Below are 23,112 nucleotides of genomic sequence, written 5' to 3'. Positions count from 1 at the left end.
AATAATGCCCAGGAAATCTCGAATAATCTACAGAAATAATTCAATGACGCCAGTGACAGACTGATAGGCGTCGAATGAGTATTTCCGTAACAACACCAAAATTTCCTTGCACCTGCCGTATCCGTTCTGCCCAATGGATAAGCTACCCTTTGTAGTGAGGTAAATGACTTCGAGGGCACGTAACGATGCGACAAAAAAAAAATTATTTTCTCCGTTCTCCTTACAAACCATCCAAGTCCGTGGCCAATGAAGGCAAGAATTCGCGCATGCTTCTGTCGCCACCGGCCTTAAACATGCACGTGCCCGTGAACCGATTGCTCGTTGCATGGATCGGTTAAATAAGCGCCATGTAACTGTTGCCCAGTATATGCGAATTTCCCAATCACAAGGTTAAATAAGCCATCCTTTCAGAACCTGAGACAAGAAATAAGTCATAAATGGGCAGTTTATTTCTCTCGTTTTTTTTGAGCGAACGTTATAATGACTAGCCATAGATAGTTTTTTTCGGCGTCCCTCAACAAAAACGGACTTGACGATTTGTAACAAACTCATACACAGTTGTTTCATTGTTTGCTTTGTGTATGATCACGTGCGGGTGCAGTGCGGTGGCGCAGACATCAATATGCGGAACAGATTAAAACGTTCGCCGTGAACAATAGCATCGACGTCACGGTTATCGCAGTATATGTGCAGCAGAGGTATCGGCGCTAAAAACAGCCGCGTTATCGATGGGGCGGACACGTATAGTTAGTACACCCGAAGAAGAACATGCGTACAAGGAATGCCGGAGGGAGCAGCAACGAGAATGTAAATGGCGCCGGCGCGAAGCGACCACCGACAAAGAACGTTCCCGCGATGCTGAACGAAAACGAAAATCGCGAGCCCGGGCAACCATTCCACTCCGTGAAGAAGGAATGGCAGCGAAAGCCCTTTGCTTTTCGTTTGAGAGCTTTGACTGTCTCCAGCTTTCGCTGCCATTTCATCTGCTCAGAGTGGAATGGTTGTCATTTTCTTTTAGCATCAACAGGTTCTTTTTTTAATTTACCTTTGATGCGTAGTGCAATTATAGTCCTTGAGCTAGATTACTGTTAGAAGCGCACATTTTCACGGCAACTCAAAAGGGATATTTGATTCATTAATGAAGTTTCGCTAATTAGATTTTGAAGTAATTACATTACGACGACGCATATTGCAATTTACGAGTAGTAGCCGGTGACTTCAAAAGCCTTGTCCACTTGGAATTAATCTTGAAGAGGACAATCATATCGAGATATGCGCTCCAAAAGTTCGAGATGGGATGCATTGGTGTTATAGTAATTTTTTAGGTTGAATGCATAGAAAGTAATTTTGTTGAAAAGTAAGTGGAACAACATTCTGTTCTCCTAACTTCTGCAGAAGGTCATATTGTAACATATATAAAATTGTTCTCATCATACCTACCCATGCTTACGATGGTATTACGTTTCGCGCCTTTCTGACTTTTGTGTTCGGTAATTAAAAAAAACAATTATTGTTGTAATGTGTTGTGCCCTATACGCGGGATATTATATTGACCTATTTCACAGCGGTTATAATTAGTGACAAATGTGATGACCTTGTATACATCTGTATAACCTTTGTGAAATTACACCTCGTACAAGGTCGCGGGATTAAATCCCGGCCATGGCGGCCGCATTTTGATGGAAGCGAAATGCGAAAACACCCGTATACTGAGTTTAGGTGCACGTTAAAGAACTATCCGGAGTCCCCCATTACGGCGTGTCAGGATTGGGGCTCAATCCCATCGTCCGTGGTCCTTTGCCAAGATTGGAGTACGGCATGAATTCGAAGGTAGCTGGCCCATGCCGTCGTCCAACTTATTTACGCTGAGATCGTTGATGAAGTGAAGAACTGTTTCTCATCGAGAACGAGGAAAAAGGGTTTATTTACAGAAATTAAATCAGTCTAACATGACTGCTTGAGAAAAAGAGTAACAGTCCAACATGACTGTATGAGAGAAGTGACTCAGTCTAACATGACTGCTCAAGAGAAGTGTCCTCAGCATTCGCACAACCACAGTTTTTATACACTCGATCCGCCGGTCCTACGACGCGGCGACTGTTCGTTTACTCATCACCAACTCGCCGCGGCTCTGCAGATCAGTTTACAGACACAAAGGCAACCGCGCTCTGATGCCCGACGACGGCGTTGGCGGGGTGCCGAAGCGTGAGACGCACCAAAATACGTTGTCCCCACGGCAGCTTGTCCATGCGTGTCAAATCAGCTCCGCGTTGGGGAACTCCGGAATCATTGTTCACACACGCCGAACTAGTTCCGTCACAATGTCGATGGGGCGGGTGGAAGGCGGCGGATTCCAGCGCAAAGGCCGCTTCTTTGAACGCCTCCCAGCTGCAGCGACGGAGAGGGAGAGGTGCGCGTCGTGTCGCCCTGTCGTAACTGTGTGGCAATCTTGTTTCGCAGCTCGCCATTCTTGACAGGCGTGCCTCTTAATCAGCAAGTGGTTTTGGCACATAAAACCTCATAATATAATTAATTTTTATGCCTTGCACCTTGTATAAATTGCATAACTAATCCACGTGCAACAATGCCCTGTATGGGCATCGTAGGATCCCTACATAAATAAATGGATGAATGAATGAATGAATAGCAGCACATTTTTAGCACTAGTTTTATAGCACTTATTCGAAAACTGGCACTAGTTTCGAAATTTTTTTCCAAGTGTATGTGCCTTCTGAAACCTCTGGCTTTTAATTGGTATATAACAATACGTACGCTAACGCAATTAGCTAAATTGTTGATTAGTGAAACTTTGTTAATATCCAAAAGAGTATTTTCATTTCTATACAAGTAATGTACGCGTTTTGAGTAATCTAGCTTACTAATGAATCTATCCGAGCTATATGCGGCAGGCGATCTTTAAAAATTCTGTTAGCATTAAGAAGAAGAAGAAGCCGAGGTGCGGACGTCCCTCACACCGGCTCCGTCGTTTTTGAATGTTTGTGCAGCCGTCTTTGCCGCCATCACGGATTCAAGCACATCACTGGATTTGTGAAGTCACCGAGAATTCGCGGACACCTTTCTTTAAGGTGGGACTTCCATTTTTGGACTTTTACTGGCCTTTCTTGGCGCAAGACCTAAGTAGGCCTACTGGCCCCGCCGGGCCGTGATGGCGGGCACGCGCATGGAAGATGAAGACGCTACCGGATTAGAAGAGAATGAGGAAGATCTTGGTTGGCAAATTGTGACAAGCCGAAAATTTCGCTCCACCACAAGGATTGCTGGCGATGGGAAAACATCGCCGCAGAGCCAGCAAGAGCAAGGCAACAGCAGCAAGAACAAGGGACCTACAACCACTATGTTCAAAAATCGGATTGTCAAGGCATCAAGGATGCCCCAATTGCCCGAGGAGCACAGCAAGATCATCATCCGTCCACGAGGAGGTCTCAACTTGAGCAAATTGAGCACCACAGCGATAGGCGTGGCGATTATTGAAGCATCAGGCCTGACTCCGCAACAAGCCCGAGAGGATGTCGTTTGCCCTAACTTCACGCAAAACATCGTGGTGGTTAGTACACCAGACCCCAGTCATGCTGCCAGGTATGTGCGAATCAGGTCAATAGTTATAGGGGAAACCGAATATGAAGTGAACGCCTACGAGACAGCTCCGCATACCACGTGTAAAGGGGTGATTCGGAGAGTTGACATCAGAGACAATCAGGCCACGATAACGCAGAACATTGTGCATGACTTTAACCCACTGGCATTGGCAGCCAAACGCATTAAATCCACGGGCTCGGTCATCGTTCTGTTTGATGGGCTCAAGGTGCCCAATTATGTCAGATACGGGTCGACCCTTGTAAGGTGTTACCTGTATAGGAAGCAGTTTGATGTCTGCTATGCTTGCGGAAAGATTGGACATCGGGCAGATGTATGTCCAACACCGGACGTGGTACAGTGCAGAGGATGTGGAACTCAATACCCGGAGGACAATCACATGTGTGTGCCTAACTGCAAATTCTGTGGAGGGGACCACCCAACTGGGGACAAGACTTGCCGACAGCGGTACCAAATTCCATACGTGGTGCGAATTCGACGACGAGAACGCAACAGATCTGCATCAGGGGCGACACCACCTCAGCTGCAAAGGGATGCCCAAACGGGCACCAGGGGGCGCACGCGCTCAAGGAGCCCCACACTGTCAAGACGCCACTCGCCGTCGAAGGGCAGAAGCCGCTCCAGATCACGTGAAGTGCAGGTGCGCTTCGAAGGAGGAGGGCAGACGCCTGGCGACAAGACGACATCTGGAACAACCTGGGCCGACAAAGTGAAAGGTACTGTGAGGACCGCGGAGAGCGGTGCGGGGCGGCCGGTCGGAGATAATGATGCCAGGGTAGAACAGCTAATTAAAGAAGTAACGTATCTCAGAAATGCAAATGAAGAACTTACTAAGCAGGTTGTAGAACTTCGCAAGAACTCGCAGACTAGCTCCACAAAAGTAGCAATAGCCAAACCGGTGAATAATGACAACAGTCAGGATGAAGAAAACACACCAGCTCCAAAGAAGCGGGCAATAAGCCCAGTAGAAACGACAGTGTGCTCGGCTTTGGAAGAGATCAAGGAGGCGATTAAACAACTTAGAGATGCCATAGACAAAACTACCTTCAAAGTTGATAAGTTATGGAAATGGAGACTGACGGCTGAAAAGAGGCTTACCAAAGTAGAAGCGCAAGGCGAGGACGACGAATACTTACCCTCAGAAGCAGAAAGCGTCAGATCACTCCCTGGCGCGTCGGGGTGTTCTACGAAGCGTACTCTAGCGGGTAGCAGTAAGGCGGGTTCTATAAGCAATGGCTAGCAGGGGGAGCTTTACCGTGTGGCAATGGAATTGCCGAGGATTTTATCACAAAAAAGCACCTCTCATGCAGTTAATAAAAAACTGTGCAGACAAACCGAAAATTATTATGCTGCAGGAAACCTTGGCGGATGACATTAGCCTCTCCGGATACAAAGCGACATGCAGGGGCAAAGAGCCGGGTAGGGGGCTAGCCACGCTCGTAGATAAGAAAATACCTTACATAGAACATGATTTGCACCTTGGACAAAACAAATTAGAATACTTACTTGTGGAAATAATTCTGAAAAGGAATAGAAGCAAACCGCAAAGCCTCTTTTGTCTTAATGTTTATAGCAGCCCTAGCGACATGAAACAGAGTTTCAGGGCACTTCTTAATAAGACTATGGCTATTACTAAGCACGCTCCACTCATTATTGGAGGAGATTTCAACGCCCCACATCAAACCTGGGGATATCGCTGGAATACTAAGAAAGGGGATGGACTCTGGCACCTAGCTACAGATCTTAATCTCTCCCTCATCACAAACCCAGCTTATCCCACTAGGTGTGGTACATCTACATGCAGGGACTCCACCCCAGACCTTACTTTTGTATCAAATTTAGCGAACGCTGGCTGTATTAACTCCAATATTGACCTGGGTAGCGATCATTACATATTGCAAATACTATTGGAAACACCAGGTAATGAGATAAAGCATTTTAACTACATTGACTGGGATCTTTTTCGGAAAGCAAGGAAAAGCAGAGCTGAGACAGAGACAGGAGAAAAGAAAACACTCCAAACTTGGACCACTCAGCTCAGGGAAGATGTAAAGGCGGCAACGAAGGATATTACCACAGAGGAGGATATCGAAATCATGGACAGTAGGCTGGCGCACTTGATTGAAGCCAAACAATCTATGCTAAAAAGATGGAAAACGCAACGTCTAAACAGGAGACTCAGGAAGCGCATATCATTGTTCAATAGGGAGATTGAAGAACACTACAGAAATTTACAGAAACAACAATGGGATGAGCTTTGCAATTCCATAGATGGTCGAATCAGACGTGGTGGAAATTGGAATTTACTTAGACATTTGCTTCATGAGAACGACACGAAATCTAATAGGAGAACAGCAGTAGCACGACTCGTCCATCGTGAGAGCCAGGACACAACGGAGGAGGCCATTCTGGATCGGCTTGCAGCTAAGTATTTACCGCTTAAGGATAGCAATGAGAGTACAGACACGCCTGAATATACAGGGGAAGACTGTGAGCCCATGGATCAAGACTTCACAGAAAGCGAAGTTCGCGCAGCCCTGTACGACCTCAACAGTAGATCTGCTGCCGGTCCAGATGGCATTTCCAATAGGCTGTTGAAAAATTTGGACGATGAATCTATAACATATTTAACAGAGTATTTCAACCAACTCTGGAAAAATTGTGATTATCCAAAGGAATGGAGAATTGCTAACACAATTCTTATTCCCAAACCAGGCAAGCAACTAAATCTAGATAACCTAAGACCCATATCGTTAACATCATGTCTGGGCAAAACCATGGAGCATGTCATACTCAATAGACTTACTAACTATGTAGAAAACAGAAATCTTCTTCCGCATAACCTGATCGGTTTCCGTCCTGGACTTTCGACTCAAGATGCAATGCTTTTAATCAAACATCACCTTATTCTTGCTAGCCCGCTGCATACGAGAGCTCTTCTAGGCCTAGATGTAGAAAAGGCCTTTGATCGCATCAAGCACAGGGCCATATTGAATATCCTCTCGGAGATGGGATTAGGTAAACGATTGCACAATATAGTTAAAGCCTTCCTCGGTGGCCGTTCTGCTTGTCTCAGGTTAGGCGAACTCCAATCGACAACTCTGGAACTTAGGAATCGTGGGACACCACAAGGGTCCGTCCTATCTCCCATGTTATTTAATTTGGCAATGTCAAAAGTGGCTCGAGGTCTCGCGCAGATTGAGGGTATCCATTTTGCTATATATGCAGATGATGTAACAATCTGGAGTGCCGAAGGTAATATGGGACAAACAGAGACCAAACTACAGGAAAGCATTTATGTCGTGGAAACAACACTTGAGGGTATGGGACTGAACTGCTCTGCTAAGAAATCTGAACTATTGGTACTACGGAGCAGTAAGCGTGGGCGCAAACCGAACGGATATATCCCAGTGGAAGAACCCCGCATTGACATATACGCGAAGAATGGAGAACCAATCAGGCAGGTGGAGACTATCAGAGTGCTAGGACTTCTCCTGCAAGCGAATGGATCTAATTGCAGGATGATACAACACATCTCTAACAAGTCAGAAGAAGTCATTAGGCTTCTGCGTAGAGTTACCAACAGGCATAAGGGGCTAGGAGAACACAGTGCCATAAGATTGGTACATGCATTCGCCTTTTGCCACTTCTCGTACGTGGCTGGCATGCTACAGTGGACACAGGCTAACAAGAACAAGCTAAACGCTTTAATCAGACGACTTATAAAGAGTGCACTAGGACTTCCCATCAGCACGGCTAACGATAGCTTATTGCGCCTAGGGCTGCATAACACACTAGAAGAGATAGCTGAGGCTCAGCAGGTGGCCCACCAGGAGAGACTAATGGGGACACGACCTGGGAGGGCGCTACTTGAAGAAATTGGCGTAGAAATTAACAACCACACCAACGAAGGAGAATTACTAACACAATTGCAAGCGGGACTAGGAGAAACAATAAAGACGACCCCGTTCCCTAGGAACATGCACCCGGCACATAACCTCGAGAGACGAAAGGCAAGGGCGAAGGCACTCCTTCAAGACATAGATCAACATAAGCAGCAGGCGGTGTTTGTTGACGCTGCCTGGGTTAAAAATAAGGATGCGTATACTTCTGTTGTTGTAGACACTCAAGGTAACATACGGGATGCCATCACCGTCTATACCAAGGACCCAACAGTAGCAGAACAAGTAGCAATCGCCTTAGCCATTCGGGCTAATCGGTGGACACATATTTACAGCGACTCTAGAACAGCCATACGCAACTTTACCAACGGATATGTGACACGGACAGCAACAAAATTACTAGAGAAGGTCAACAGTGAGAGGATTGAAATCCGCTGGTTTCCTGCACATCTGGGGGTAGTGGACGGAGCTCGGAGAAACCTCAATGAGGTGGCAAATGAAGCAGCACGAGGACTTTCTAGCCGTGCTCTTCAAGACCGAGCAACTTACGCTTCACCCGGGGAACACAGGGATCGATTATTAACATATAACGAAATCACGAAGCATTATTATTTAAGCAGAAGGGAGTACCCATTGCCACACGGTAAGCTTTGCAGAGCCCAAGCGGTCACATTACGTTTGCTACAGACTAGAACATACCCAAGTCCATATTTTATTAACAGGATCTATCCTGAGAGGGAAACTCAAATCAACTGTAGTAAGTGCAATGGCATCATTACTCTTGACCACATGCTTTGGCAGTGCCCCGCGGTTTTCACAGACTGCGACAAGGAAGAAGAATGGTGGCGGCAAATGCTACATAGCGAATCACTGTCTGACCAATTACGGGCAGTCCAGAAGGCCCGCGATGTGGCTGAAGGGCTCGGCCTGACAGTCCCAACGTGGGAGCGGCCCGCGTCAGCCTATGGTTGACCTTCAGGACCAAATAAAGTTCCTCATACCATACCATTAAAGAAAAGTACCATAACTGCATCAATATTGACCTTGATTGAATATTTTCAACCAATATACCAATATTGTATTAGTGTTTATGAAGATTCTGGCGATGTTACGGCGCACATTTTTACAAGAAATTACAAGAATTTTCGACAAACCTCTGTGAACAGTTTTGTATCTGTCGCAGTAAGTGGTTTTAAAGTACAAGTGATATATGTATGTAGCATCAAAGGAATGTGTCACATGAACAGATGTACATGTGCAAAATAATGATATATATCCTTGTCTAGAAAAAAAAAACAAGTTCGTGCCACAGTAATCACTGAAGTGGCTCGTCTAGAGACCGTAATATTATTTTCTCTAATGGTCGTAACATTATTGACGAGCGAGATGACTTTTCTGTTCTTAGAGACACGTGTATTGTTGATGTTATTGTGCTTGCAGAAGCACGGATATATTCAAAAGCCCGTAACAGTCAAATACTACAGTCGGTAAAAGAGGTCAAGTTTTATTGTTTGATCGCGGCTTCAAGTTAGAAGGCAAAGTTCTGATACATGTTGCGGATAATATTCCTTCATATCGGTTTCTTTGGAGCCACAAATTGTCTCGGCCACTACTGCGGTGTCATGGAAAGACAACCGCTAGTGACATATATTTCCTGAGATGACACTGGATATTTAGAATCGAGATGCTACAGCTGCTCCTAAAATTCTCACGTTATAGGAAGCTGGATTTTTAATGGTCAGCCATGCAGGCCGATGTGGAATAGATAGCGCTGAGCCTGTTGCGTCCCAGTTCCAATCCATCCTTGTCATTAATAGCTGTGTCGTTATGTCACCAGATGGAACGGGACGGGCCTCAGACCCTGGAACATTTCATAAGCTGCCCTCTGGCGGAGGAATTTTCGACAAATTTTGCGTGGCTGGGCACGCCTGCATCAAGGTATACTACTCCTTTTCCTTGCCAAATTCATGCGTCGCTTGAATATCTGATCGGTTCGGAAACCACACTGTGTCGTTAATGAAACGAACTTCACGAATACTTGGAAATTGAGCGTAACGCCTCCCTTAAAACGGCCATTTTGGAAGAAGACAAAGTGGCGTGTCTTGTCGATGCTGCCTTTTCGTTTAGATTGGCGTGTTTTACAGGTGCATTGCGCTGAATGATAAGGTTACGCCATATTTCTGTATCTTCACTTTTGTGTGATATGTCCTCGGAGCTGACATCGTCGGTCGTCAAATAAGAGTAAGAATAAAGCGAGCCAGCTGTAACGTATAATATCAAGGCAGGGACACATTACGAAGTAGAAAAGCTATACCGAGTGATGAAATAAGCACAAACCAAATATTTGTAACGCAAATCTGCGACCCCATGCCTTTCTTAATTGATAGTCATTTTTGCGAGCTGTAATAAACTGCACACCGCACTTAAGCGCTTACTAGTATAGGAGAGGGAATTTTCGTCCAAGCGTTCTTCTTTTTTGTTTCCCAATGGCCCGAAGACAGACGTAATACCACTTTATTCCCGACGTGCGCCCAGCCTGTCTCCGGCTTATCTATGAAAAGGTCATTTCCCGAACTGGGCGGAAGCGGTAATAGCGGTGAGATCTGGGGCCATTTGTCAGCTAGCGCATGGGTGCCTTGTCCTAAAACGTGCCACCAAGACGGGCGCCTGCCGCGGCTAAGCAAGGCCGTTTGTTCCCGGACTCCCTCGATAGGAGCTCCCCCATTCACCGCGTCTCGCCTCGCTGCACAACTGACCCGACGCTTTGCGCTACCACTTAGGCTCCCATATCGGGCGACGCTCAGCCCTGAGGTGGCAGCGAACATAGACGGTCGTAATTTATGATAGAAATCGATGGCGTCGTGTGGACTATAGCTTACACCACAAGAGGGCCTTCTAGGCAGTTTGCATGGGTGTGCATCGGAAACTCTGGGGAGTGGCTGAATTCTCGTTATGCACGATGCATGAGCGGTGAAAATGTAGTTCCGCCTATTAGCACAGCAACCGGCAACTGAAATAAAATAAACTTTTCTCTAGTTTATGGCACCAAAGTGACCTATGAGCTATCAGACACGGTAAATTTCAACCACCTAGGGTTTTTTTAACACGTAGTCAAAGAACTCCGTAAACGAGCGTTTTCTTTTCTGTGTGTATGCTTGCGTACGTGCGTGCGTACATGTGCGTATGCCTGTGCGTGTGCATGTGTGCGCGTGTGTGTGCGTGTGGGTGTGTCTGTGTGCGCTCATTGCATTCTTACCAGAAGGACGTTCTTCAAAGACAAAGAGCGTATCTTGGCTTCAGCGTCTAAACTTAACGGTACAGCATTTTTCAATTCGCGAGGATGTTTCACCCGCAGCGCGTCAAACAAGGCGGAAACTAATTAGTTTTGCTCAGAATAATTAACAAGGCGTTTAATTTGCATGTCGACCGAAGGCGCATAGACTCTGCGATGTCACAAGTGATGCAGTTATTATGGCCAATAAATAGTTCCGACACAATACGCATGTGCGCAATCACCATAAACGTTCAACATCACCATAAGTCATCAACATCACCATAAGTCGTTCTATATATACATACCGCATTAGTAGTCATGCTACCTACCGCGTTAGTCAAAGAATTACTATTATTAGTCAAACAACGAAATGCGTTTTATTGCCAGAACGTATTTTCGTATCGACCGCCTCATGTTATCATCCTTTGATGAAAGAACAATTTATTCCTTGTGAAGAAGCCGGCGACACGACAGTAGCCAGCATTTCTAATTTCAATTTAAATTTCATTGTCTATCAAAGGACGTCGCAAAACGTCAAAAACTAATAATGTCTACGTGACGTGTGCGTATTAAGAAGTATTAGTATGCCGAACACAACTGAAGTTTTTCTCGGGAAAGTCGAAGACTACCCCGTTCAGAAAAAAAATATATATATAATATGGCTGCCCGCTGATTCCTCTGGCACTGGCTGCTCGCAGCTGCCTGGGAGAATGATTAATTTACGCGTTATGCAAACAAAATTTGGGAGGTGCATAATGTTGTCGAGCACTTTTAGTCACGTATACGACATCGCTCTGCCAACTCATATTCGCTGAGGATCCATTCTAGCGGAAGTTTTAACGTTCCCTTGCACACTGTCGCAATTTTCGTGCAGCTAGGAGAAGCGGACCAATCGCAAGCACCGGCACCGCCCGTCTCGCCCAGTTATCTAGTTTCACTTCGCTAGCTCAAGCCAACCGAAGCCCTCTGTACTTCTGCGTGCTCCTCGCCTTTCGTCAGCCATACTGATAAGCAAAAGAAGGGAAGGTAGGCCATGCTATTTTCTTTTAAAGCAAACAAAAGTGACCTCCCATTAACTAGGAGAATCGTATCATTGGGCTGTCCAAACAACGCTGCAGGTAACTGCCTGATACTTGCGTCAGCGGTTACGTAAATTTGAAGTAAATATATTGCAATAAAAACAGAAGGGAATAGTTTTACGTTATAGAGCCCCAGGACCCATCACCAAGGGAGTGTTTACATGTATATATGAGTATATGGAAGAGTTCTGATGCAATAGTGTGTTTATGAACGTCAATGGACTCTTCAATTGTCTACAGCAGCAAGCTCACGCAAGCAAAAAGCCCGATGGGTCGAAAATTGGGCATACGTTTCATGTCTGTGCCTTTAAAGGAACTGACAACTGGCCAAAATGTGTTGTGAGACGCTGATAGAAATGACGTGACCATAATCTACAATGATAAAATCCAGCATGCTATTCATGATTTAATTAGTAATTATAATTTTAACTTGGCCAAGAAAGTCTAAAAAATCAATAAGTGGTGAGACCTGGCGGTAAAAACTTTGTACTTCGTATGTATTCCATGAGATTACTGTACGTACGTACTGTACTGTAAGTCCACTGTTAAGTACAGCATTTTTATTGCTTAAGAGTGCAGTTGGTATATAATTAGACAATCGTGCTTTATTCTATGCTTTGGAAATCAAAAGCACACGCATATCTACGACAACATGCTGAACTGCGTATCACGTGTGGAAGCGTCGTTTCGTTATCGATTCCATTGGTTTCGTTTGGCTGGTTAAATATCAAATACCCCCTTATGTAATACCCCATAGTGGGCTCTTTAAGGTGAATAAATGAAATGAAAAAAAAATGCTGTTGGACAGTAAACCACAAAGAACTCGTAGCCATTAATGCACAAATACTTTAACACTCCGGAAAACAAGAATAGCAGGAACATCGACTGCATAAACAAAATAGTACTTCTCACAGCTACGGCCGCACTTGTCATCTGCCTCCCACTAATGCCGGCGTATAATCACTATCGCGCTCACCTATCACCGTTTTCAGCAAGCTTCCAGTTAACGACTACATCCTCACCGCAGGTGAGTGAGTGAGTGAGTGAGTGAGTGAGTGAGTGAGTGAGTGAGTGAGTGAGTGAGTGAGTGAGTGAGTGAGTGAGTGAGTGAGTGAGTGAGTGAGTGAGTGAGTGAGTGAGTGAGTGAGTGAGTGAGTGAGTGAGTGAGTGAGTGAGTGAGTGAGTGAGTGAGTGAGTGAGTGAGTGAGTGAGTGAGTGAGTGAGTGAGTGAGTGAGTGAGTGAGTGAGTGAGTGAGTGAGTGAGTGAGTGACGAAACTTTGTTGTGAACGCCTGCAGAACGGTTAGCCTTCCCCTGTTAGGGAGGCTTTACCGTGACGCGGCCATGACGTCTTCGCGGCGTGTGGCGCCTCTACTTCGGCCGCGGCCGCACTATTCCCTTTGGTCGACCGTGCCTGCCCCTCCTTTGGGGTGGCAGCCTCCCTCCGGTTTCGCTCGGTCGTTGCCTTTCGAGGGCCGCCGCGATCTGCTGGACGGCCTGAGTTTGGACATCTTGGTCATAGCATGTCGTTGCGGCCTCGAGCCGCGGCGGGATCGTTGTTATTGTTGCAGCTTCATGCGGATTCTTAGCACAGTCCCAAAGGATGTGAGCTGCAGTGGTTCTTTCCTTTCGGCACACACAACACAGATCACTTTCATAAACACTTGGACACACGTGCCTCATCAGCACCGGGGTGAATAACGACCCCGTTTGAAGTTGTCGGTATAAAACCGTCTCCTTACGGGTCAATCCCGGATGAGGTGGCGGCATAGTCCTTCGCTGTAGTCGGTACCATTTCACAATTTCATTGTAGGAAGTCATTTTGTCCTTGGTTTCCCACCACCATGACGGGTCGGCTGTAGTAGCAGCGGCACGGTTGGTTAGTCCTCGCGCCGCCGCGTTCGCCGTCTCGTTGTGGTTAGCGTTGCCGCGATCCGACACATCACTGCCCATGTGGGCCGGAAACCACTTTATCACCACACACCGACTTTCACTCGCGAGATCGACCACACGCAACACACGCGCGGCTTCACCACACACCTTTGCTCTGGCGTAATTTTTCACTGCCGTCCTAGAATCACAGAGCACAGTCGTGCACTCGGGGTCGGCGATGGCCAAAGCAATGGCCAACTCCTCGGCTTGATGCGCCCCTCGAGTCCGCACACTCGCCGCTGTTCTAGTTGCACCGGTCGATGCCCCGACGACTGCAGCGGCGAATGCCTTTCTGTCATGTGGATACTCTGCCGCGTCCACAAACACGGCACCCCTGTCTTTGGCATGGAGATCGATGAGCGCCTTGGCCCTCGCCGCCTGCCGCTCTTTGTGGAACTCAGGGTTCATATTTCTTGGTACCGGACATACCCGTAGCCGTCTACTAATTGCATCCGGTACAGGCACCTCTGTATTTTCGGGTCCCATTTCCTTTGATCCCAGGCCTAGGTCACGCAGCACGCTACCCGTTCTTGTTTCTGATAGCCGCGCGAGCTGAGCGGTCCTCTGCGCCTCGGCGATTTCCTCCAGGGTGTTATGCACTCTCAAGGCCAGGAACTTGTCGGTGCTTGTGCAGTCGAGAAGTCCGAGTGTAGCCTTGTACACTTTGCGTAGGAGCGCATTGATCTTATTGCGTTCGCACTGCCTCCAGTTGTGGAAAGCAGCAACGTATCTAATGTGGCTTATAGCGAAGGATTCCACTTGCCGGGTGAGGCTTTCTTCCTTCATGCCTGCTGTTCTGTGCGACACCCTCTTAATGAGGCGGATGGCCGTGGTGACTTTGGCCGCGAGACGGTTGACCGTCTCGCCGTTGACTCGTTTACGCTCAATCAGCATCCCCAGCACTCGGATCTTCTCGACAGCCGGGATCATGTGACCACCACTCGTCTTGATTTTTATTGTGTCTTGCTCTCTCGCAGGCTCGTTGCCTTTCGTCTTCCTAGCTGTTCTTTTCGGAGGAATCACCAACAGCTGAGACTTTCTTGGGGAGCAGACGAGCCCAGACCCGTCCAGCTGCTCCTCGATAGCGTCAACCGCCTCTTGCAATGTATTCTCGATGTGTCCGTCGCTTCCTCCTGGGACCCAGAGCGTTATGTCGTCGGCATAGATGGTGTGTCGGACCCGCGCGACTCGTGAGAGGCGCTCGGCCACCCCTATCATTACAAGGTTGAAAAGCAATGGCGAGATGACTGAGTCCTGGGGGGTCCCGACACTGCCGAGCTTCTTCTTTTGGAGCCGCAGGTCACCGGCGATGATTTCAGTAGTCCGCTCCGTCAAAAAATCCTTGATGTACGCATAAGTTCTCTTGCCCATGTTTAGCCGTGACACCTGGGCCAGAATCGCAGAGTGTCTTACTTTGTCAAAAGCGCTCTGCAGGTCCAAACCCAAGATGGCTCGCTTGTCTTTCGTGTTGGTAGTGTCATCGAGCATGCCATTTTTCAGTTGTATCATGGCATCCTGAGTTCCGAGCTTGTTTCGGAATCCGATGATGGTGTTTGGGTAGAGCCCCGAATCTTCCAGGTACCTCTGCCACCTGTTCATGAGTACATGCTCCAACGCTTTGCCCACACAGTACGTAAGCGAGATCGGCCGGAGGTTCTCAATGTTGGGGGGCTTGCCCGGCTTGGGAATCAAGATGGTCTTGGCTGCTTTCCACTGCCGAGGTAATGATACGGCTCGCCAGCAAGTGTTGAAGTATGCCGTGAGGTTCTCTATCGCTGCTTCGTTAAGATTTTTCAGTGCTCTGTTCGTAACGCAGTGGGGACCAGCGGCGGAGTTGCTGTTGAGATCGTGCAGGGCAACCCGTACTTCCCATACTTCAATGTCTCGATCTAGCCACTCGTTTGCTTCGCCTAGGTAGTCCGGGTGCGTGCCTGTGGGAGTGACCGGGAGGTACTTGTCGTCGAGGCGTTTCTTCACTTCGTCTTCCCCGTGCTCGGTCAGCGCCCTGTGGATGATCTTGGCCAAGTTGTGGTGCTGGTGAGACTTGGTCGTGGTCGCATCCAAAAGTTGCCTCAGCATACTCCACGTCTTGCCGCAGTGCATCTGGCCGTCCGCTGTGTTTGTGTGTGTCTGTCTGTATCTCTGTGTCTGTCTGTGTGTCTATTTATTGATTTATTCATTTATTTATTTATTTAGTTAGTTATTCTTACGCCAACATGCACGATGCATAAGAGCATGTGGACAAAGAGAAAGAGTCTCTAAACAAATTCAGAAATAGCGAGGAAGTGTCCGGAACTATAAATCCGTTCTGTTTGCCCATGCGCGCAACAGCTTCATGGTACTAAGAAACATTCCAACGAACCGCACTGCAAGCAAGTAGGTAGAAAGCAATTCCTTTATCTAGCGAGTTCACGTGCTTTTTCTAACCGAATTGGGAGACTCAGAACAGAAAATTGAGTGTTTTTCTTCGTAATATCTCGTCTTTCTGCTCTTGCTAACCGTTATCAGTGTCAACCATGTTTGCATGTACGCACACACTACGCGGAAGGGCATACAAGATATGTGTGCGCTTGCGAATGACAGTATACAACCATATATTGAAATATTGCACCTTGTTTGTTTATATTGGCGTATTTAAGCACTGTGCATTCAAATGGTTTTCACTGGGGGTTCTTCTTGTGACAGCAAGTCCATTTCCGGCATTGACACTTTCTGCTTCCGTTTTCAGAGGATCTGTTAGTAGAGACCCCGATTTTGAATGAACAGTGTTCGTTTCCTAACAGGTCCTATTTTGTTCATGCCCTGAAAGCAGTACAGCTTACTAAACTAAATCAAATAAATACAGAAATAGCGCGTCTCAAAGTGCCAGTAGAAAATACCTTCTTATACCATGAACCACTCACGTTTGCTCCCCTTTCGCTGACAAAAAAGAGAAGCACAAAATAATCTAAGTCTATCAGACTTTTGCGATCTATGAAATATATGGGATAGAAAAATGAAAAATCAAACTTCCTTAGGTATGGCGCGTAGCCGATAATCGGTTTTTCGTGACTTCGGTTCAAATTTCTGCAGTGCCCAATGCCTGAAGAGCACGTTTCAGTGAGGTCATTTTGGGCAAAGAAGTTCGCACCAATACTTTGCCACAAAAGTGCTTGTGCGTGCTCGCCAATCGAAAATAAAACAAACCGAAAGAGAAAACGACTTTCAACGCAAGATTTATTGTCATGGAGAGTTGAGCACCGAACTGTACTTTCTCTTGTCTCGTCCCCTTCCTCGTGAATGCTAACTTCTGAGTCGTTGATCGCCTTGTATTGTTTAATATATTGGTAGAGGTCATTCGATCCTGTTCTATTGTGCTCGCAGAAGACTAATAATATGCGACTGTTCCGCAGTCTCTTTGGGAGGCTTTTTTTTTTTTTTAACGGACTATGTGGGGGCAATGGTGAACTATTTTGGCTGTTTTTTTTATTGAAATGAATATTAGGAGAGGTTGGCGCCTTTATGGTAGCACCTGCTACTCCTTGTCACCTGGCAAAGGAAACAAGTTTGCGTAAAAGGGGAGAATAGCGACACGAAATATGGCATTCAGTACAACAATGGATGAATAAAAAATATACAGTCCAACAGTACATCAGTCGCAAAGGTATGTGCATTAGTTCAGTCCACGTACGCATATATAAAGTCAGATATATTGAAACGCCAAAACACACAACACATGTAATGTACTGCAAGTACAGAACATAATTATACATAGTGTGTAAATGTTGCGATCACCACATAAACCAATTATGGACCACGAACAACATTTGTGTTACTCAGTTAGCGTATTCGGATCATCTGATACCTAATATTTTCCCAAAATGTTGGTGTCCTCTAAAAACGTTTTCAGAGCAAGAAGCGCTCTTTTTTGAAGGCCCACAGTTGGCCATGGGCCAAGTATCTTTCTTAGGGTGAATGGTCTTCTGTCTAACATCAACAAATTTGCTTGCAGTACCCTTCTTTGTGGATCATATTTCATGCACTCGAGGAGATGATTCACATCTTCGTCTGGATGGCCACAAGAACACTGTGGATTAGAGACACGTTTTATTCGGTACAAGAAGTGTTTTGTAAATGCAGTACCAAGACGCAGGTGGTGTACCAATGTTTCGAATTTTCTGTTGTCTCTTAGATTTTCCGGCATTGATAAGGTTATACATGGGTCTATAAAGTATAACTCCGAGTTTTTTGTTTGCTGATCAAACCAGGTAGTCTTTCCCAGCTAGGGAACACTATGGAAGCATCGTACTTCGACGTTGGCTTTCCAAGATTGAGACATTTGTTTGCGCAGACAAACCCTCCTTGCGCTAGCACAAAAAGTGCATTATTAAAGAACAAAGTGATGTGTTGAGGCGCTTAACATGTTACGCTATCAAAACATTACGCAAAATCGGAGGAGGAATAAGAACAACACTTGGGAAAAATAACGTGGAGCAAAACTGAGCCAGGAAAGTTTTCTAGCAAACAGCGCAATATTCGATAACGCTATCAAATAATGATGATAATGATAAGTAGCCCTAATTTCTTTATAATTTAGTGCTTGAATGAAGGTGAAAAACTGATGGTTTTGTGGAAATCCTCGAAAGCCGACTTTAAGTCTGTTCTCGGAGTTAAGATGGTTGCTTCTGATGCCTTATGTACCATAGTGGTAAATATTTATTCTTACAAGAAAGGGTGAGAACTTGTGATCATGTATACCACGAAGTAGGAAGTTCCTCAGCAAATTTGAAATATTACTCTTCCTTATATTACCTCTGAAAGACTGGAAGTTTGGTCAGTGAAAGTGCCTGCAGTTTTTAAATCTTCGCGAAGGACAAAAAAAGAATGTTACTTGGTGGAGCATACACGACTACATATAAATACATATGAATATATAAATAAATATGACGTAAACGCGCGCGCGCCATAATATTGTTCATTGAGTACATTATCTACACCATGACAAGTCTATTTTGAGCCATTGCGATTTTTTTGAAAAAAAAAGCTTGTTTTTAGATTCTCCTATGCAAAAAAAAAATGCTTGCAAGTATCCTCAAAGTCAGTAGTGCTACTATCGGCTCTAAGGTTTACGACATTTCTCCTGGATAGTTAAAAAAATTCTGGCCATAACAAAGAAGTTGTGTTTATATCAAAATTGCTTGACATCTTTCCTTGTTTTTTCCACTAATGAATCCATGGCGCACTCCTATAGGATTGCTACAGACAAGAAAGACAGTAAATCCAAGTCCTATCTATTATTCATTGCTGCACCGCCTACTTAGTATAACTAGACGATGCAGCAATGACTAATAATTGCTTTCAATTCCTTTTTCGCTGGCAGCCGTTCCTGCTTTTATGTACAAGACCGTGGTCATATCCTTAGATGTGTGGTTTCTTGCAGGATAATAAACTCTAAATATTTATTTTGCTTTCCTGTAAGCTCATTTTCTCTCACTAATGAGCTCATTGTTATGCACATCCGATCGCTATGATTTTACCAAAACGTAGGCGATTGTGACATGAATAAAACTGGAACGTTAATTTTGAATTAAACGCACTGGAGAAATGCCTGCAATAGGTTCTCTTATCGTTAGCGTCGAATCTTTTCGTAACGCTATCACTTTAGCTTTATGAGGACAGTATTGTTTAATGTACATATTTTCGCTATTCTCGCTTGCAACAAGTATTACTGTTTTGTATTGGTGAGGATTTTCGTGAACTGTCGACATTCATTTTAAACTGGAAACAGACTCAACTTCGTTCAAACACATCTTGAAAAACTATGTTGCATTTTAACATATGGGATCAGCTCGCTCACACATGCACTGATATGTAGGTAAACACACGCACGCATAAATACATGCACACACAAACGCATAGACGCACACACATACACACCTATATGTAAGAGGGTATTTAGGCGAAGGCAAAGCTAGGATTGTTACTTTCACATGTTATAAGAAAAATGACTCTGGGCCAGACAATGAAATCTTCCTTACCTCAGTAAGGAAGCCTTCATTGCAGTGAGGCTACCTTATGTCACTCTGAAAGGTTCCTTACTGAGGCGCCCTCGGTGAAGGCTTCCTTGGTGCTTCCTTGGTACTTCCTCAGCATAAGAAGCCAAACAATGAAATCTTCCTTACCTCACTAAGAAAGCCTTCATTGGGGTGAGGCTACCTTATGTCACTCTGAAAGCTTCCTTACTGAGGGGCCCTCGGTGAAGGCTTCCTTGGTGCTTCCTCAGCATAAGGTAGCTCCAAAGCTACCTTCATGCGTCCTTACGCCGCTCCTGGCCCTAAACGAGCGCTTCACCTCACTGCTTAACCACATGGCATTCGCTTGCGCATGCGCACTGTCGCCCACCTGCGGAGAAGAGCGAGCACGGTACGCCTTGCCAGGCATGTTCGTTTCAGTCACGCGTGCGGCATGCAAGCATTGCTAGGCGTTGCTAGGCGTTGCAAGACGCCGGCGTGCCAGCGTTGCTGGAGCATATCAAGATATGCACTGTAATGCGCAACTTTTCTTTAACTTTAGTAAACGAAACTAGAAGAAAGCGTCCACGCTTCTCTATATTAGCTATTCAATTTAAAGATTGTGCGACGATACAACATTTTTTAATAGAATAATGGTGTTCGCGGAAAGATTTGAAGAGATAATCTCGAACCCAGGCACGCGGCAACCGCTCCTTAGGTGAGGACGGGTGAAGGGAGCTTTCAGAGTACGCTTGCTTCCTCCATCGGTCCTTCGCTGTAAGGAGGCCTCACGTAAGGTTAGGAAGCGCTCGAAGGAAAGGAACTAGGGGTGTGCGAATATTCGGAATTTCGAATACGAATCGAATATTTTCCATATTCGAAGCGTATTCGATTCGAGAAATGCATGTTCGGAAATTCACGAATATCCGAGGACGGCCGAATAACGGTGGAAACGGCGAGTATTCGGATAGACTGCGAATAATTGAGCAATTAACCAATTGTATGCTTGCTCCGCATTCTTCTAAGAACATGTTTATTAACTGAGAACTTCGCATGATCCGCTCATTATCTGTATGCTCTGTTTCAGTCTATCTGCTTCAGGCATTTGAGACATGATCAGTTTCGGTTTCTTTTTCACCAAGCTTTATAATTCCAATTATTTTGGAATGCCCCATTGCCTCGAAGGTTGCAAAGGCAACTCAGGGTTGCCTTTGCAACCCTGAGTTGCCATTATCTGTATGCTCTGTTTCAGTCCATCTGCTTCAGGCATTTGAGACATGATCAGTTTCGGTTTCTTTTTCACCAAGCTTTATAATTCCAATTATTTTTGGAATGCCCCATTGCCTTGAAGGTTGCAAAGGCAACTCAGGGTTTGCTAACATTGATTCAAGATGTATCAAGGCTCTTTGTGCGGAGTGGAAATTTGATGAAGTGGCCAGCCTAGGCATGTTTCTTGATCCGCGCTTTATGGCCACAGTTCATCAGATGATCATGTCAGATGATCTGGCTGAAAAACCTTGTGACAAGGGAGCTCCAGCAAGCCGTCGTGGAACACCATGGGGACACCGCCGTACCAGCGTCGACTTCGTGTCCACTGGTGGCATCGAGTGTATGGAATGCTTTTGACGATCTAGTGATGAACAAAGAGAAGACACATTTGGCATCTGCCCCTGAGAGGGAAGGTACAGACTACGCGCAAAAGCCTCTTCTGGAAAGGGGCATGAATCCTTGTGAGTGGTGGCAGTCCATTGGCCGCTTCAGGTACCCGCTTTTAAGTGCACTCGCCCGGAAGTACTTGGCGATCCCTGCCACTTCAGTTCCTAGTGAAAGAGTCTTTTCTACCGGTAGAAATGTGACAGTGCATAGAGAGCGTTTACTTTCTGGCCATATTGAGCAGTTAATTTTCCTTCACGACAATCTGTAACAAGCGTTTTACCTGACTGAGGGCATTACCTGAGCTCCGTTATCTATAATTGAGTACCTCTTTAATTTGAAGCAACCTTGTAAAATGCAATGTTATTTTTAAAAGGGTAATAAAACTATTGTTACCTCTCTTCCAATTTTTTAATACTACACATGTATTCGATATTCGATGCGATATTCGAAGAGTTCTTCGTCTTATTCGTATTCGATTCGTAATCGAAAATTTCAATATTCGCACACCCCTAAAAGGAATGTTTTATTGTTTGGGCCAAGCTACATTCATGCGTCCTTACGCCGCTCCTGGCCCTGAACGAGCACTTCGCCTCACTGCTTAACCACGTGACGTTTGCTTGCGCGTGCGTGCTGTCGCCCACCTTCGGAGAAGCGCGAGCACGGTACGTTTTGCCAGGCACGTTCGTTTCAGTCACGCGTGCGGCATGGAAGCGTTGCTAGGCGTTGCACGACGCCGGCGTGCCAGCGTTGCTGGAGCACATCAAGTTTCGCACTGTAATGCACTGCTTCTTTAGATTTAGTAAACAAAACTAAAAAATAGCGTCCACGCTTCTCTATATTAGCTCATCAACTTAGAGATTGTGCGACGATACAACCTTTTTTATTGAATAGGGGTGTTCTGGTGTTCGCCTAAAGCTTTTAAGAGATAATCTCGAACCCAGGCATGGCGGCAACCGCTCCTTACGTGAGGACGGGTGAAGGGAGCTTTCAGAGTATGCTTGCTTCCTCCATCGGTCCTTCGCTGTAAGGAGGCCTCACGTAAGGTTAGGAAGCGCTCGAAGGAAAGGAACGTTTCATTGTTTGGGCCTCTATCACGTTATCTAGGCGCCTGTGGAGACAGTGAAACGTGGTACTAGTCAGGTTTTATAGAGCTTATGTCACTTCTTCTTCTTTACAACTTGCCTTCAGGTAAGGTCAAGTTCAAGTGCTGGATCTTTGCGGGGTTAGCGTGACATCAGCAGCGTCTGATTACATGCTTGCCTAAAGAATGTGAGTGCAATAAGTCTATGACGCAGGGCACAAATATAATTAAGTGCAGCGAACAACGTTGAGCTGTACTTACATTACGCTGTCACATTTCTCATACCGGAATAATTTAGAGCTCCTCCGCCAAATTAGCGTAATTAAGGCCGTCACTTCCAGTAACAGGATCACTGGGTTAGCCATTTTCTCTGCTCTTTAACGAACGCCCGAAAGCGAATTCTGTAAACATAGCCGAAGCAGTCAATGTTTCATTGATGTCTTTTTAGCAGGTCATCACAATATTGCTAATGTTCATCTCTCCTTCCCCCTACTCCCTCTCCCCCCCCCCCTGATATCAAAGTCACTATAAGCTAGGAACTGTTGCAACATTATAGTCTACCTCTCGATATGGTGGAGTTGTTT

At 45.7% G+C, this 23,112-nt stretch overlaps 1 protein-coding gene across 1 annotated transcript in view; it reads left to right on the top strand.

The window, feature by feature from the left end:
- LOC139057709 (uncharacterized) overlaps positions 1-23,112 on the top strand; it is a 531,286-nt gene that overhangs the window by 47,726 nt on the left and 460,448 nt on the right. Inside the window, exon 4 of the mRNA XM_070536455.1 lies at positions 9,355-9,455. Coding sequence (XP_070392556.1) covers positions 9,355-9,455 — 101 coding nt within the window. The remainder of the gene's footprint in view (positions 1-9,354; positions 9,456-23,112) is intronic.

This window comes from Dermacentor albipictus, chromosome 3 (genome assembly GCF_038994185.2).
Source record: "Dermacentor albipictus isolate Rhodes 1998 colony chromosome 3, USDA_Dalb.pri_finalv2, whole genome shotgun sequence".
Classification (NCBI taxonomy): domain Eukaryota; kingdom Metazoa; phylum Arthropoda; class Arachnida; order Ixodida; family Ixodidae; genus Dermacentor; species Dermacentor albipictus.
This window is presented reverse-complemented; position numbering and strand designations above follow the sequence as displayed.